Source organism: Maniola jurtina, chromosome 3 (assembly GCF_905333055.1).
Source record: "Maniola jurtina chromosome 3, ilManJurt1.1, whole genome shotgun sequence".
Taxonomy (NCBI): Eukaryota; Metazoa; Arthropoda; class Insecta; order Lepidoptera; family Nymphalidae; genus Maniola; species Maniola jurtina.
Genome location: NC_060031.1, coordinates 2955882 through 2973786, shown reverse-complemented (window position 1 = coordinate 2973786; position 17905 = coordinate 2955882). Strand labels below are relative to the sequence as shown.

General features: G+C 37.1%; 1 protein-coding gene across 1 annotated transcript in view; it reads right to left on the bottom strand.

Annotated features, from left to right (window-relative positions):
- LOC123879728 (protein white) overlaps positions 1 to 17905 on the bottom strand; it is a 31047-nt gene that overhangs the window by 3962 nt on the left and 9180 nt on the right. The window contains exons 2-10 of the mRNA XM_045927635.1: positions 13666 to 13894; positions 11656 to 11894; positions 11271 to 11342; positions 6832 to 7011; positions 4185 to 4342; positions 3671 to 3851; positions 3009 to 3185; positions 2498 to 2629; positions 1950 to 2178 (exon numbers count right to left, since the gene is read on the bottom strand). Of these exons, the coding sequence (XP_045783591.1) occupies positions 1950 to 2178; positions 2498 to 2629; positions 3009 to 3185; positions 3671 to 3851; positions 4185 to 4342; positions 6832 to 7011; positions 11271 to 11342; positions 11656 to 11894; positions 13666 to 13894 (1597 nt within the window). The remainder of the gene's footprint in view (positions 1 to 1949; positions 2179 to 2497; positions 2630 to 3008; positions 3186 to 3670; positions 3852 to 4184; positions 4343 to 6831; positions 7012 to 11270; positions 11343 to 11655; positions 11895 to 13665; positions 13895 to 17905) is intronic.

The window sequence follows — 17905 nt, the reverse complement described above, 5'->3', positions numbered from 1 at the left end:
TATCTGAATAACCCACAAACTATACTGCTTTGCCACAAACTGCGGTCCAACATTTGATACCACGTAGACCAGAGAGGTACCATAACTATAGTTACTAGAGACTACAAGAGAGGGATATGTTCTGCGAAACTGCACGATTGGTGAACCAGAGGACCTTTAAAGGTCTGCCTATAATAATATTGATATCCTTATCATGTCATGATTCTTACAAACGCAAAAGAGATAAGTATCATCATCACAAGTACAAAACCCATCGCCCGTGAACTCAGATGTTCTCTCAGAATGAGAAGGATAAAGGGAATAGTCTACGACGCACCGCGCCGCTTATTAAGTGTGAAGTTCACATACCTTTGAAAACATTATTGAAATTTCTCAGGCATGGTTAAAGCGACATTTAAATGCAAACATATTAGTAGCATATGTCTGTCTGAGATAGCTTGCTTCCTAGAGACAGACATATGCAGGAGATAGTAACTCTTTAGGTACCAAATCTAATCAGAATCGGTTAAATAGATGGGTCAGAGGTAGTAGAAAGGGACACATAAATACTTTCGAATTTATAAAACATAGTAGGTTTGGGTTTATTTATTAATATTTATTTATTCCAATTTCCACGATTGGTCTTTGTATAATAAGGGGCACTTTTTGACCTCTGATGAATGCGACCTCTATTATCTATAACTCAATGACATTGACCTTATTTAGTTACAATTTCGTAATAAATTACGTCAGAGCAGAGCCCTTCGCCTTCGAAATATTTTAAATAACCATTTAGATCTTTTAGATTGTATAATTTTGTTTCTCGTCAATATGCAGAAAGTAATGGAAGTTTTTAAAATAACAAGACTCATAGTCAGTTAGTGAAATTATTAAATCAATGAGTTCTAAAAATCTGATGGAGACCTTTTTGTTGGTATTCAATAATAAACATTATACACGCAAGTAATTTTAAAGATTTGAATTTTGACGCCGGTTAAGTTTTTTAATCCTATTACCCAATACTGCACAATATCACTTTAATCTGTAATAAATATAACTGCTATGATATTGTAATTAATAGGCTTATATTTTATGACTAAATATTGTCAACATTATGGAAATACTGGTTCTTCAATTGATAATATTAATAAAACATTAGCACGAGCACAACATATTACCTACTTATCAGTGTTATAGAGTTATGAATCGTTGCGAAGGCTTAATAACCACCGTCGCGACTTAACAGACAGGTTAACGATCAATAACTTGGAGATTAATACTGAGTGAATTACTAAGGTCTATAAATTCATATTTTGATGAATGATAGAGACATAAAACCTGTTGTTACGTAAGTAGACGTGATTATGAAAGCGATTCCCATTTACATTTAAAAGCTAAGACCATTTGATCTTACCTATCCATCCGTATGTGAGACATTTACCTAAATGATAGGTAATGGGAAAAGATTTAAATGAGATTAACAGACACAATCGTCTTACGACTAAAATGACTAATCAATCTATCCGTAATTCTCGATAAATTACTTAGCAAAGTGTTAGATATACCTATGTTTAAAAAAAACACTTTTTTTTGATTAAACAATGTTGCAAAGGTGCAAGGTAGCTCGATATTTGGGCAGTTGGCCATATATTTATTGTTTATGTAGAGTTTAACAAAGTATAGAGGCCAAAAATGGTTGTTCTTACGAGTATAGGTGATACCTGACACCGTCAAAAGTCGCGTAGAGCAAGAAGCATTAAACATCTTTGTGGTGCAAGGTTACAACAGCCTATTGTGTACAGAGAGTATTGAAGACCAAGCACTCAGAGATGAAGAATAACTTTAAAAATAACTAGAATTGACTTATTTAGAGAAGTATTAACGTTGGTAATGAACGCAGTCAAACGAAAAGCAATGAAAACCTCTTGGTTTTCTATTTATAAGAAGAGAATAAGTTAAGATAAACTTACCAAACGAAGTAGCAACGTTGGTAATAAGAGCAGCCAAGCCCGAAGCAATCAAGAACCTCTCCGGAGCGGGGTTGAGGCCTATCATGTAATAGGCTATTGTGGTGAAGACAAGTGGTATGGTCGCGAACACCGGCGCCTCGGCCAGCGTCTTCGAGAGGAAGTACACGTCCGCGCGGTACATCCCTGAATGGTGCTCGCGAATGAATATTGGCAGCTCTGAGCAGAATACCTGATAAAAAACATACTACTATTAATATATGGCGACTCAAGACGAAGCAGGATTAGATAATCGCCTGAAAGTGCCTTTAGATGCTTGAATTTTGTATGTTAGTTCGGTTTAAATTAAGCGATATCTTTGTAAGCTTCAAACGTCTTGCTGTTAACTTTGGTCACGATTAGTTAGTATCTTTCAGTCAGTGGATGTAGTCATGTAATGTTTCAACTAGAAGAAGCCTTAAAAAACTTGCATCCTTATTCCTATAATAGCTAGTTTGAATTCTCCAACTTAAACTTTAAGAAGAACATATGAGATCTGAAAAACTTCTTACATTTATAACAGCAAATATGTTCTGGAACGTCATATTGGTAAGGAACATGAAAATGGCTCCGTTGATGTTCATTACGCCGTCTTGATCCAAATGTTGCCCAAAGTAAATCACGCCGATAAGAATTGATACCATCTGAAGTAAAAAATTAAATCATATCATTATCAATAAATGTACATTTAATTATAAACCAAATATTCTTCTTCTTATTTTGTTTAATGGCTTTTAGTAGTGCATACGAGCATAATAATCAAAACATTTATAGAGTTTAAAATGAGGCATACAAGACATACTACATACATCACAATATTAGAAGGATATGGAATAGCATAAGACAATAACCGTCAAATGACAACAACATATAATAAATAAAACAATAAATATTGTTAATCGTCAGAGAAACAGAAATATTCAAATTTAATACATAATTGGAAATAGAGAAAGAGAACGAAACAAGAAAATCAAGCTCAAACGACACGGCAATAGAAAAAGAGAATTTCAAAAATATACTTACAATAGTTTGTAAGAAGCGCACTTTGATAAGCATAGGTTCTTTCGTAACAGAAAGCCATGATCTCCACAGCACTGCCCGGAACTGTGCCCACCAGGAGGCTTTGTATGGGGAACGACGAGACCGCATCGCAACCGCGTTAGACCAAGCAGAATCTGCCCAACCGGCGGAAATTTTACGCTGCAATGAAATTATACCTTCAAAAATAGTCAAATTAAAGCAAAAAAAAAACACAACTCTTTGACATATTCACAGCTATTCGTATTTGACCTTCCTTCTTTTACAGCAGAAAACCCACTATTTTTCCAGTTTATGATGATAAGACTTTGCAATTGTGCATTGTAAGGTCTACATCTCCTGAGGACGCGCCAGTGTCGGAGCGAAACGTGCGTCGAGTGTGTTCTGGTGGATTTCTGTGGTGTTGCGTGGTGGTACTTGGGACTTGCTTGGTGGCTGACTTTTCCTGCATGCTTAGCAGTGGAAGGTCGGGTGCATGTCGCACGTTGCATGTTGTACCATATAGATTTACCTTTTTAGCGGATTATAGCATATTAAGCTTAGATTCTTTATATTTCTGGAGTGTTACAGAATCTATGTATTCGTAATAGGTACCTTCGTGAAAATAGACAATATTTTAAAGGTTTGAGTTATTTCGAACAACTCACCTCATGATATAAGGCATTTTCGGCTTCAGCAGCTATTTTGCATCCTAGTTCCGATTTGGCGAAAGCAGTGCAGACGGTATCAATTGTGTGTCGAGTTGTTTCTTCCCGACCTGGTATACCAGCCAGGAGTTGAATATAGTGGTCTGCTGGATTGTAATTCGCAGGGCATGCTGCCCCAAGCCTAAGAAAAAATCAAAATTTTAGCAACTTCTGCTGTCTTCGAATATTTGCCAAAGAATCCTTTGTCTAGGTAATCATTTTTGCTGATTGATTGGAAATGATAGGTTTTGCATTCAACAGCCCACAAGGTATGGTATTGTAAAAGTTACATTGCTTGGCAGAAGCTATCCTACATGAAATAAATTAATTTAATTCAATTCAATTCACAACAAAGGCGACATTAGGAATATTACCTAGAAATATTTCAGAAAATAGTTTATCAAAAGTTTATCCGTTTTTCAACTATTCAGAATTTAGTAAATTCAATCTGAAATCCAAATCTGTAAGAACTTACTCTTTAAAGAATTCCGTAGCCTGGTCTGGTGACCCCAGGAAGGCTACTCGGCCATCAGCCATGATTAGCAGCTTGTCGAACATGGCATAAAGTTCAGACGAGGGCTGGTGTATCGTGCATATCACGGTTTTGCCTTTTTTAGCTAATCCACTAAGTACCTGGTGGAACAAATATATATTACATAAGTATTTCAAATCGAAAGCATCTTCTTTAACCTTCTACGTTCCCGGTCTTTAAGTAGTCTTATAAATGGACGCTTCTTGAAACGCTAGCAATCATTAAAATAACTAGAACTGGAGGCTGTTTCTACTTTTTACTATTTATATTATGAAGGCATGAAAGGCTTTTTACCCAGGCCTATAATCCTACTACATAGCATAGCCAAGGCGTACACCTACTGCTAAATAATTTTATGCTCCGATACGATGCTATATTGATTGCTGTTTAATTAAACAACAATTCCAAGTTACAGCTAGCGTCCGAGAATAAGAACTTTGATTTCCACAGTGGGTGATTTAACGATCTAAGTAATATATTTGGTGGTATAAAAAACAAATAGACTACAGGCCCATGTTTAAAAATGGGTGGGTCATATGAACCACCAGGTGACGTATACAGGACGATATAAGAGCATAAAATAATAAGTTTCAGCACTATGCCGTCACTTGTAAGCTGTCCAACAGAGTGCTGGTGAGAATTGAAAAGTGCAGGTAGAGTGAGTACATTTTGGTCATATATTTTTGTACGGCATTTTTACCATCGATAGATCCATGAAAAATAATAAGAAAGCGCGCAGTGCCGTAAAAAAATGGTGCGCCACAAAGTCAGTAAATGTTTTGATTTTCTGACAATTTCCGGGGTAAATTTGGTCATTTAATTCTGTACGGCACTAGTTTCATACTGTTTCAATACAGCCTCTAATCCATTATTCCGCAACGCCGTACAAAAATCATGCGACAAGGGGAAAAAATTGAGGGTAGCAACCCGCTCTCTTTCCGTGGTCCGGGGGGTGATTTGAAACAACATAAAATTAATTTATTTTGAAAGTGTTTTATGCATAGATAATATTTTTTTACATGCCGTACATTTTCGTTGGTCCAAAGGTTTGTAGGGGATGTGGATATTATATACACACCCGTTCACTTCAGTTAGACGGCATAGTGATTTTTACATATTATCAATTGTTCTCTTCAAAAATATGTTAATGCCGTACAGTATCAGATGGCCATAAAGTACTACCCTTAAAATGGTAGCGTCATTTTCATCAGCCTAAAAGATATGGTCTGCATTAAAATGTACGGCATAATTTTTTCCTAATTTATTTATCTTAATACTATTTAAAACAAGGGAAAAGCGTAGAAAATTGCTATATTTTATTAATCTATGAATATTTAAACTTTTGCAATAATTTGAAAAATTTCAGTTTTTGTATTTATCTATAATTTTTTTTAGAACAGTTTCTTTTGAACGGCAATACTATATAACAATAGTATTTTACACTATCATGTTAAAAAAAAAGTTGCCGTACAGAGTCAAATGATTTTACAGCTTTAAAAATTAAGTATACCATGAAATTAAGATAATTATTGATACACATTCAAATGAACACTAATTTTTTTACGGCATTATTTTTAATAGTACTTTTGAGTGCTAGATAATGTTTTGGAACCAAAGCCGTACTTTCTCAAATCACCCCCCGGACCACGGAAAGAGAGCGGGTTGCTACCCTCAATTTTTTCCCCTTGTCGCATGATTTTTGTACGGCGTTGCGGAATAATGGATTAGAGGCTGTATTGAAACAGTATGAAACTAGTGCCGTACAGAATTAAATGACCAAATTTACCCCGGAAATTGTCAGAAAATCAAAACATTTACTGACTTTGTGGCGCACCATTTTTTTACGGCACTGCGCGCTTTCTTATTATTTTTCATGGATCTATCGATGGTAAAAATGCCGTACAAAAATATATGACCAAAATGTACTCACTCTACCTGCACTTTTCAATTCTCACCAGCACTCTGTTGGACAGCTTACAAGTGACGGCATAGTGCTGAAACTTATTATTTTATGCTCTTATATCGTCCTGTATACGTCACCTGAAGGTTCATATGACCCACCCATTTTTAAACATGGGCCTGTAGTCTAAAAATGAGATGCAACGGCGTGAGTGTTTGTGTCGCCGGCTATTAGTGCATCAGGCAACCTTTTTCTTCTCTCACTGTAGGAAAGTACAGTATCTATGCGCACACATCCCCTCCACTATCATCCAAGCTCTTTTTACTTGACAATAACTTAACTGCGTTCCAACAAACGATGGAGAGCAAAAATATTTCGGTCGCGTGATGAATCAAACCCTATGCTCGATTCAATTAGGTCAGTGTCTCCAAACTTTTTAGCCTAGGGCCACACTGATTCTTCCACTAATTAGTCAAAAGAGTCAAGATCTATGCGGAAATATTGATATTCTTTTTTTTAGATTAACAAAAACATTGTTTAGTATGACTTCCCCAACTTATTCTATACAGTATAAATATGTAGTCATAATAAACTATTTGAGGGCTGGATATCTCTGGCTCTTGGTTTACGGGCCGTTCTTTGGAGTCTTTGGAGACCGTTGGATTGGGCCAAAAATTAGAGGTTACTCACCTGGATAACATTCTGTGCCATAAATGAGTCCAATCCAGAGGTAGGTTCGTCGCAGAACATGAGCGGAGGGTCTGTAAGGACTTCACTCGCGAAGGATAGCCTCTTCATCTCCCCTCCAGATATGCCCTTCAACCGACCTGGGATCCCGATCACTGTGTTTTGGCATTTGGATAGAGCCAGCTAGAAATCAATTGTTTCGCTTAACACTAAGAAAAATGATGTAAGTATTCGCGGTGATTCGCTAGCTCAGTCTCTAAAACTGAATGGTAGCCTGTAGACCTGTTGAACATATTAAGAAGATGCTCGCGACTTCGTCCGCGTCCTTCCCCGGGATATAAGCTAACCCTGGTTGAAATTTCGTCGGAATCGTTTAAACTGTTGGGCCGTGAAAAGGTAACAGACAGAGAGACAGACACACTTTCGCATTTATAATACTAAGTATGGATTTTATTTAGTTGAAATAAAATGCCTGATATAAGTAGTTCTAGCAGAAAGCGCGTTTTCATTTTTGTATAAACCTCGGTTCTATTAATTGCTTGTTTGTGGAAATTGCGGCTTCTTTATATAATATTAAAGTAGGTATAAAATAACCAAAGAAAATTAGGAACTAAGGAAGATAGACTAGTTATCTTATCTTTCATAGCTTTACACCCGTGTTATTTTCTGTGTATAAACAAACATAAAAAACAAACTAAGACAAATAACTAAATCTGTAGTCCCTACATATCTAATATTATTATGACTGTTTACTGTACGCCAATGTAATTTTTTCTTGGCCTTCTGCATGCCAAACAGCCCGATTTATCCAATAGTTTGAGCTGTGCGTTGATAGATCAGTCAGTCAGTTAGTCAGCTTGATATAATTTTTTTTAAATCCCGTAGGAATTCTTTGATTTTTCGAAATAAAAAATTGGTTGTCTGTAAAGTCGGTTTACTGACGATAGTTGAACGTGACAACAAAGGCCGATTGTGCTTCTTTGTCGCTCGTTCCGCGCTCTCGCTTGCACTTCAAGCCTTACATGGAACGCCTCAGAGTATAATTATAAGACGTTGTCACGTCAAAAGTTGTCTGTGTCAGTTTCCTGAATGCAAGCTACCTCTCTGTGCCAAAATTTCATTCCTTTAAGAATCCCGTGTGAGCTCGTTGATTTTCCGGAATAAGAATAACCTATGCTCTTCCCCGGGATGTAAGCTAACACTGTATCAAATTTCATTAAAATCGGTTAAATTTTTGGGCCGTGAAAAGTTAGCAGAAAACCACACATTTAAGACGCATTTATAATATTAAGTAAGGATATATATATATATATCTCAAATATCACTAAAAATTGCGTTTGGTCAAGTCGAGGTTCAGGGTCAGATACACAGACACGTAATATACCTAGGTAGACATTCAAAACGACATACTACGTCTAGCATGCTCTATTTCATTGCGGCTAGTCTGCTCTATTTGCAACTGTTGGCCACGCAATCGGATTAGACCGCGCCGTCTTGCTGCTCCGGTTACAGGCTTTTAATCCTGCCACCACAGAATTTAGAATCAGTATAGAAGTGGTAGACGTTACACATCTTTGGGGACATTATGGAGAACTCTCAGGCAGACAGGTTTCCTAACTATGTTTTCCTTCACCGTTAAAGCAAGTGATACTTAGGACGGATTTTTGAATCGTCAAATAACTTTTATGAATAAAGAAGCTTTGACAGTTGTTGTATGAGAAAACCGTCAATACGTTTACCGTAAACCGTCAATTAATTCATGAGTTAAAGTTAATCCAGCGATCGAAAAATCTGCTCCAAAAAGTTAGAGATGCGTGTCTGGGATCGAACTCTGAGATTAGCTCATGATTAACTCATGTAGGGTATCTAAATCTAAAAACGACTCTCATTTAGAGATCAGGCAAGGTCCTTGACGATTTTTTCACGTTCATCTCTAAGTAAACAATATGCAAATCGACGTTATATGTTGCCCCACCCACATAATATCGGATACATTTTTATAAGATGCATAAGTACCTACTTATATTAGAGTAGGCTCTATGATTTATTTTAAGTCTCAAGTAAATTGGTAGCCACATTATCAAACTCTTTATTTCTATATTTCTTGCTATTATGATTCTTGGCAGAATAGATTTCCAGTTATGAAAAACATTGCGATAGTGAAAAGCTTAAGATGGAAGCGACGGGCCTGCCCGCGAAATTTAAATTTAATTTGGTTTTTCGCAATTTGTAAACTAATACGACAACGTAGGCTTATCGTATTTTAATTGCGACAATAGCAGTATTATCCTCACAGGTTTATATAAAAATCTTTACTTGAAAAGGTCCAGTTTAAGAAATTAGCTCTAGTATCGACTAATTTGTGAGAATAGTCGATACTAGAATTAACTTTCGATAGTCGATATTAGAAATTTGAATTTCGCGGGCAGGCCCGTCGCTTCCATCTTAAGGGCTAATTCAGATGTGCGAAAAACCAGAATATAATATTGTGATGTGTTTAAACTTCAGTAAAATGTACCTTGTACAGATAGACAACGTATACAACCACATCTTGACTAGCTTCTTATCATTATGGAACTACAAGTTCCTAATAACTTTCCACAATGCGGGCCTTTCCAAAATACTCTTTTCTAAATTCTCTTTGATAATCTTTTTCTAATTTCTAAGCTAGAAAAAGTCATCGGTTAATATTTGTCGAAACAAGAAAATTAGTCCGTCCACCCGTCCCCCGCATTTGTGAAACCTGTTTGCGATTATCATGTATGATAATCCCATACAGGTTGGCGATGTCGCGACCCGCTCATGATATCCGCCTCGCCCACCGCGATTTCCGCTCTCCACTCAAAATGTATACAAAATAATACTACTTATAGTGAAATAGTTTTGCCATCGCCCCGCTGTCCACCGAAAATGCAATAATCCCCACACATTACTCGTATATATATTAAACTCCCCAGCCACACTGAGTTCATATTTGTTCGGTCTAATATCAGAAACTACTACTACTTTTCACCAAAAGAAAGAGGGATTGTTTAAGGATGTTAAAGGCTTTAAAATTAGTGAACATTTTGCTAAAATAAGCTACCGGTATGGTGATAATAAGTTGTGAATATTATACAAGTCAGAAAAATCGTCCTATCTAAGAGCATCCGTGGACCGTGGCGTGCACTGCGTAAATACCTATCTCCATCCATCCATACCTATCTATATAATTAAAATTAGACGAAAACAATGTACAGTGGAATATCTCCTCTTCCGTACGAAGACAGGGTGGGTAGTTAGTAATACTTAGGTATCTATTTTCCACGAGGAAAGGTAAGGTATACAATAATGTAAATACCTAAGATCCGCGCGGTTTCCACCGACGCGGACGGCGTGGATTTCACAAGTCTGAAATAGCCTTAATGTTAGATTGGATTGGAATGTAAGCAAGTACCTACCTAATATTTAATCAAGAAACACGTCTACTGTAAGGTTACGAGTATATTTATAGATTGTTTTACGAAACCTAGACATGACTGACAAGTTTAATATAATTTTACATACGACTACAACGAATATTATGAGCAATTTATCATTTAATTAAATATCTAGATGGGAATAATTCGTAACTAGCCTAGGTAGATACGTAGATACTACTGAAGCTACAACCGTGAGCAACCAGTCGTATCCGGTAGCATGGGAAATAGCTAAAAATAGGCGAAAACTTATGATCAGTCATTTTTTTTAATTTTAAGCTTTTAACTAAGTGGGTACAAGAAGAAACTATTTGTTAAGCTCAACGGTTATAGGAGCGGACTGAAATCCGAAAGGTCGGAGGTTCAAACCCCACCCGTTGTACTATTGTCTTACCCACTCCTAGCACAAGCTTTACGCTTAGTTCAAGGGGAAAGGGGAATGTTAGTCAAGATGAAATTCTTTAAAAAAAAAAATACTATTACAGATGTACTTTAATTTTCAGTGTGGGAAATATTCCAAAAATAAAGTATCTTAAATTCACAATATTTTGCACTTGATTGTACAACTACATCCTGGCAGTAGAATATTTAAATAGGCCAGTAGAATAGTACATAAAGCAAAGTTTGTCTGTGTGCACTTATATCTTCTTAGCGTATTTCCCTATTTTTACTTAGAACTAAACAAAATCACCTAACTTCTTAAAATGTTGGTAAGGTTGATAGGTATCTGTGAGAAAATGACCGGGCAAGGAGGCGCAGTGTCGAGGCACATATCAAAATTATTTGGATAAGTAACTAGTAGTAAAAGCTGACTGACTGACTGATCTATCAACTCAAACTACTGAATGGATCAGGCTGAAAAAAATGCAGCTATTATGACGTAGACATCCACTAAGGGAGTAAAATAGAGGATTGAAATTTGTGCAGTCCACGTGGACGAAGTCGCGGGCATAAGGTAGTGAATTAAGGTAGTGAATAACTTACTTCAGAAATGACTTCCTGGACTCGCCGCATTCGCTGAGCGTAGGGGATGTGCCGATCCATACGCACTAAAGCCTATAACAAAATGGTAAAATTTATCCACTAAGTAGTGCTTTAGAAAATCCTTACTCTCCTGGTAAGCCCAATTCCATTTTGGAAAGCAATATTTTTTTTGAAAATCAATATAAAATAAAGTAAAGTTTGCCCGTAACACAGGTTTCCCTAGTAGGGTGTCAAAGCACTCCATCGGGTATCATATTTATTGTGTTTACCTTTACGGTCTATTTTAAGGAGTTAATAATTTATTGTTAAAAACTGTTTTTCTTGCTTAATAAATACATTATTATTATTATATATATATAGTAAAAAAGCTTTTATTTGATTTTACCTGAAATACTAAATGCTCCCGGACTGTAAGGGTCCCAATAAACAGGTCCTGCTGCTGTACGTACGCCGACAACGCCGCCATCATCTCAGGAGTGGCAGGCTGGCCGTTCAACGCTCTGGTACCACAGGACACTACTCCGCTGGGCGTTCTGAAGGTCAACGTGTTCAGGAGGGTGGTCTTCCCAGCGCCAGATGACCCCATTATAGCCAGGAGCTCCCCCGGATACGCTGCTCCATTTACTAAAAGGAATAATAAATTTTTCTAGAAGGTTCCTTTTGAGGTCACAAAACAAGAATTTAAAAAAATTAACCGACCTCTGTTACACTTACTAATTTTATTATTAAGAAGTTGACGATTGCGAATGTTTTAAGCTTTTGTCCGTTGAGGAGTTCTTTCATACAACCTAAAGTACTTTATCAGTTCTTTATCAAAAATTGAACCCAACTGACGATATTTTATATTCTACATACTTACTAGGTAAATGACCTATGACCTATGACTTGATCAATTCCACTTGTTTTAGGTTTTTAAAAATCCCGTGGGAAATTTTTGATTTCCCGGTATAAAATGTAGCCAATGTGTTAATTTAGAGTATAAGCTATCTCTGCCACAAAATACAAAAACCAGCTTTAAATTCAATTTAAAATCTTTTAATGGAATTTTGATACTTTTTCGTTTTTCAAAAAACGAGGTCACGGTTTCTTGCGCCTTTCTAAATCCTCAAAAATATACCCTGTATGATCTCTGCTAGCCTTCAACAGGCCTGCTGGCCATAAATTCAATGTTGCTCAGGTATGAGCGGGTATAATTGGGTGTTTCTCTAAAATATCAGGATCTAGCTACAGTTGGATGAATTAAAGATAACAAGTGTAAATTAAAAATTTATAACACCCCCGACGATCCAAAGTATCAGAGTTTTCCAAAACATCATTTTCAAATAAATAATTATTTATTTAGGCAACGTCCATCTTGACAGCTTGACATTTGTCAATTGACATAATATTATGAACCTAACGGTTATCTAACCTTCTTGTCATCAAGAAAACTAGAAAAGAGCTGATAACTCTTAAACGGCTGAACCAATTTTTTTAGATTATAGCTAAGAACACTCTCGATCAAGCCACCTTTCAAACAAAAAAAACTAAATTAAAATCGGTTCATTCGTTTAGGCGCTACGATGCCACAGACAGATACACAGATACACAGATACACAGACACACAGATACACAGATACACACGTCAAACTTATAACACCCCTCTTTTTGGGTCGGGGGTTAAAAACAACGAAGAAATGCGAAGAAGTGCCAAAATTACCAAATACTCGTGCATCCCATGCGTACATCTATAAAGTATTAACAACCAGAAGTGTCAGTGAAATAGTCATTCATGTTTTTTGGCAGAAACGATTGTTGATAGATGGGGAGAGATAGTGAAAATCAAGATCCATGCCTCAAGAAAGAAAGATCCGTTCAGTTAGAATGGATAAAAAGAGTCGAAGACCGTATAAATTATGATGCCACGTTCTCGATAAAGCCTCTATCATATTGCAATCAAGGGATACAACAGGCAGGTAAATTTTGTCATATCTACGCCATGGGAAGGTCAGTAGGCGTATAATATTCATCTCTAATGCTAAGGGATTCATATAGTTAAAGAATTTCTTGACTTGAATAAATAGGAACCTAACTATGACCCCTAATCTAGAAAGGTGTAGGTCACCTATTATTAGCTGGTTTTGTATAAACATCACACTATCACACTATAAAGGGGAAAGTTTGTATGTATGTGTGTGTGTGTGTGTATGTTTGTTACTTCTTCACGCAAAAACTACTGGACGGATTTGGCTGAAATTCGGAATGGAGATAGATCTCCTGGATTAGCACATAGGCTACTTTTTATCCCGGAAAACCAAAGAGTTCCCACGGGATTTTTAAAAACCACATCCACGCGAACAAAGTCGCGGGCATCAGCTAGTACTTTATAACTATCAAACAAAATACCCAAACTTACCATTTTTAAGCAACTGCTTCCTCTGCTGGAACATGCGATCTGAGGAGCTCCTCCAAAAGTGCCAAAACTTTCTATTTCTGGATCTGTCTTCTGTAGCGAACGCGTTAACATCTGCCCAGGTGTATGTGACCTTCTCCACGCCTCCGATAGCCCCATAGCCTCGTGAGGATGGGATTGCTAGGGTTACTTCTTCTCCACTCGTGCGAGGACTGCCGCTGTGGGTACTGCCCTAAAACAAGCCAAATACATCCATTACAAACTAATTTTTGCTCAGTTGGTACTTCTTATGCGTTAACTTAAAAGATGTATTTGTATTTATTATATTTGCAAAGGTTTCAGGCATAGGTAGGTATGTCAAGTAAGGGGCCAGTGAGAAATATTGCACAAAGGGCGATAGACTTAAAGTCAAAGTCAAAATCATTTATTCAAAGTAGGTACAATTGTACACCTTTTGATGGTCGAAATTGTTAAATTTGTACGATATAGTGGTGATAATTAATTACGTAACTTAAAACTAAAGCTACGAGGGTTCCAAGCGCGCCCAAGTCTGAGAAGAACCCACAATAAACTCAGCCGGGTTACTCAGCTTATCATAACCACCTAACAATTAATTACACGTGTTAGGCTTTACCTATAAACAATTCAAATTGCCGAATTTATAACGAAAATGCATTCCATAAAACTGGCTTGCGCTATTGTACGATCTCTATCAGTATAATTAGCTTGATGATACCTGTGACTTTGCCCGCATGGATTTAAGATTTTCAAAAATCCCGTGGAAACTTTGATTTTCCAGGGAGAGAGAACATCTAGTATCGTGATGATGATATAAATTTACTTATTTAGATTTTGAGGTGTTGTAGCGAGAGGGTAATAAGTAAGTAGGTATTCATAATAGACTAGTTATAATGTTAACGAATAAATGATAGTGTAAATAACAAGATAGGAATTAATTAATTCACTCACGTTTGAGCGGTATAACTTAGTGACATTTAAAAATGTAGTGTCCCTACCTCGTATTAAATTCCCACGACTCTATTACCATTGAAAATTCACTTATATTTTTGTTTCTAAAACAAGTTCATTATACTCGGAGACAAGTCGCAAAACTTGACTTTAAATGTCAGCTGGTGTGCTAAAAAACAAAATCGCCCTAAGAACTTGACTTTAAATATCAGTGTTGTAGATAGCTACTTACTTAGAACTCAGAAAGGGTTTGGAAGTTTAAAGGACACCGTCTAGCTTACCTTATTAAAAAATTAAGTACATAATAAGTAAATATAGTTATAGGTAAGTATTATTTCTGTCTCACAAAAACTCGGCAAACCATAAAGGATCTATCTATAGGTAGGTACGTCTACACAGGAAACAAACGATTGCGCCGAATTGGAGCCGATTAATTGAATTGGTCCGGATCATGGACCAGTCAATAACAAAATGACAATGTGATCGAACAGCGTCATCATCATTTTGGTCTATTCATCGCCGGCCCACTACTGAGCACAAGTTTCCTCTCATAATGAGAAGGTTTAGGCGCCAAGGGGTCCTTTTACATAGGGACTCAGCTCGCTGCGCGTCGCGGTTGAGTCCCTATGAAAAAGGACCCCGGATGGGTTCGAAACTAGTCGGGCTTACATCGAATACGTTATAGGCGAGGAGCCACCAATCCTGAAAGCTCCGTGATCACGGATTCTAATATTTTTAATAAAAAATAAAACTTCACGTTTAGACGAACAAGATTTGCTTGGTCGGCAGTACATACTTTCGGCAGTTTGTGAGCACGCATACCAAGATAATTATAAGTTTTACATTCAAACGCATGAATTAAAAAAAAAAAAAAAGGTTTCCGTGATAATGGATAAATTTTACCCCTTATCACACCATTGAAATAGGTATGCGTGACCTTTCCGGCTAAAAATCATTGGTCGGCCGGATATTTTTTTGTTAAATATAATATTTCACAAAATTCTATATAAGTTTGATCAAAATCCGTGATGACGGAAAAAAATTATGGAAAATTTAATAATAAAAAATTTAATTAAAATATTTCCGGCAAATCAAATCCACGCCGACCAAGCAAATCTTGTTCGTCTAAACGTGAACTTTTATTTTTTATTAAAAATATTAGAATCCGTGTCACGGAGCTTTCAGGATTGGTGGCTCCCGGACTATTAGTAGTATAGCCGTAACAAGTAACAACCCATACCTACTATAGAAACCACTCACAATAGTTTAACCCTTCAGGCCCAAAACGTTAAAATCAATCATCGTATTGGGCGGAAAGGGCGGAAAGTTATAGTAGTTATTGGCAAAACTGATAGTAGGTACCTACCTAATTAAAACTTATCCGATGTGCCAGGTCAGCACACACGGTCAATGTGATCAGCGATCAAGACCAAAGGATCGTGTTGTAAATTGATACATTATAATTATTTTGTGCTTCTGATAGCCTGTGCCTATATGGCGCCCGCTTGGCGCAGATCTGTGTATTTACCGGGCGCCATTATAGACACTGGTTATTATTATATCAGAAGCGCAAAATTATTATTATAATATGTCCGAAGGAGGAAGCGAAACCAGAAACGCTTCTTACGCTTTGTGAAAGTCATGTTTATACCATGTAGGTATAATTTAATCATAATATTATGGCGCGTATAGACCGAACTGCGAAGGCAAGCGATTGTGGGCATGGTACTCGCCATGGAACGCCGAAAGCTCATTCACCTTCGCTGGTGTAGAATCCTAGTTCTATATAAAATGTAACCAGAACGCTAGCAAAAACTTATTATTAACCTTAACACAATCCAATACCAATAACCTTATATTGTAGTTTTAATGATTTCGTATTTTTGAACCCATCTTGTATAGCGTGCAAAACTCGGGTCATGCCTCACCTACGACGTGGCATTGACTGACCTGTTTACAGAACGTTCGTGGACCTCTAGCGTCAGTCAGATGTTTTATTTGCAATATATTGGGAGCTTTCAAAAAACAAGAATTTTTTAATTTATACATAGTTTTTATGGTATCTTATCAGTAATCATCAGTAGTTACACCAGAACCAGAAGTTTACACCGACAGCTATAGGGAAGAGAGATAGGAGACGAAGGGTATACGACTTTTAAGTCAAAAAATGCAGAGAGCAAGTTTTTGATCAATATTTTGATATCCTATCCAACGCACTAATTTGCCGAAACATTGACTTTTGACAACTCTATCACAAGCCTCCTTGGTCTGCCCTACCGATTCGCTTACCTTCACTACAACACCGAAGGCGAACGAGAATTCGTTATCCATCGGCCAGGCTTACAATTTAATTGGCCTTTACTTGCCTCCGCTGGTCGGTCTGTACATGGTCTTACCACGTAGCTGCCTGGCGCCTACCACAGTGTGGTGGCGACGACTCAGTCGCTACCTTGTGTCTATTATTCCATTACAAGGTTATCCGTTGCTGGCGCCACTGCACCGGTTCAGTTCATGTACCAATCACGAACAGCTCGTGCGTCCAACGATCTTTAATATGGTATTGTTTAAACAACGTGCTGTGACCTGAGTCCTGAACCTCAAGCAAGAGCCCAAACATAGTCAAAAATCGGGCAAGTGCGAATCGGTATCACCTGTTCCGTACCATCCTACAAAAATAACACTTTTTTTGTGATGAAACCACTAATTCACGGTTTTCGGATTTTTCCCTTTACTTGTGTTGTACATGCTACCTGCCGGATTTCATAATTCTAGGTCAACCAGAAGTACCTACGCTACTGGTTTTGGTTCTGTTAACGGTTCTTGAAAGACAGACAGATATCGAAGTGATCCTATAAGGGTTCCTTTTTTCCTTTGGAGGTACGGAACCCTAAAAAAAGGCGCTTATCTTCCGAATAATGAAAAGATTTTCTTTTTAGGAAAATTTAGTTATAAAGGTTTCCAACTTTTAAGATCTCCCTCTCTCTCACTCTCCCTCTCTCTCTCTCTCAGCTTGATATTCGTTTTTTTTTGAGGGTCGTGATACCTTCCACTAAAATTAAATAATAGAAGTGACATTTTTGACAAAAATAGAACTCAAACAAGAACTCGGTCGTTGAGTGCGATTTTTACAACAAAAATGTCAATAATTGTATAGCACATTAAAGAATAGAGAGGACGTTGTGTCTAAACTTGTATGGCGAGATCATTAACAAAACTAGTTTGAAGTTTTTTACGTAGCCGTGGGCCTTTGACTTGATGGAAATCAAATATTTGG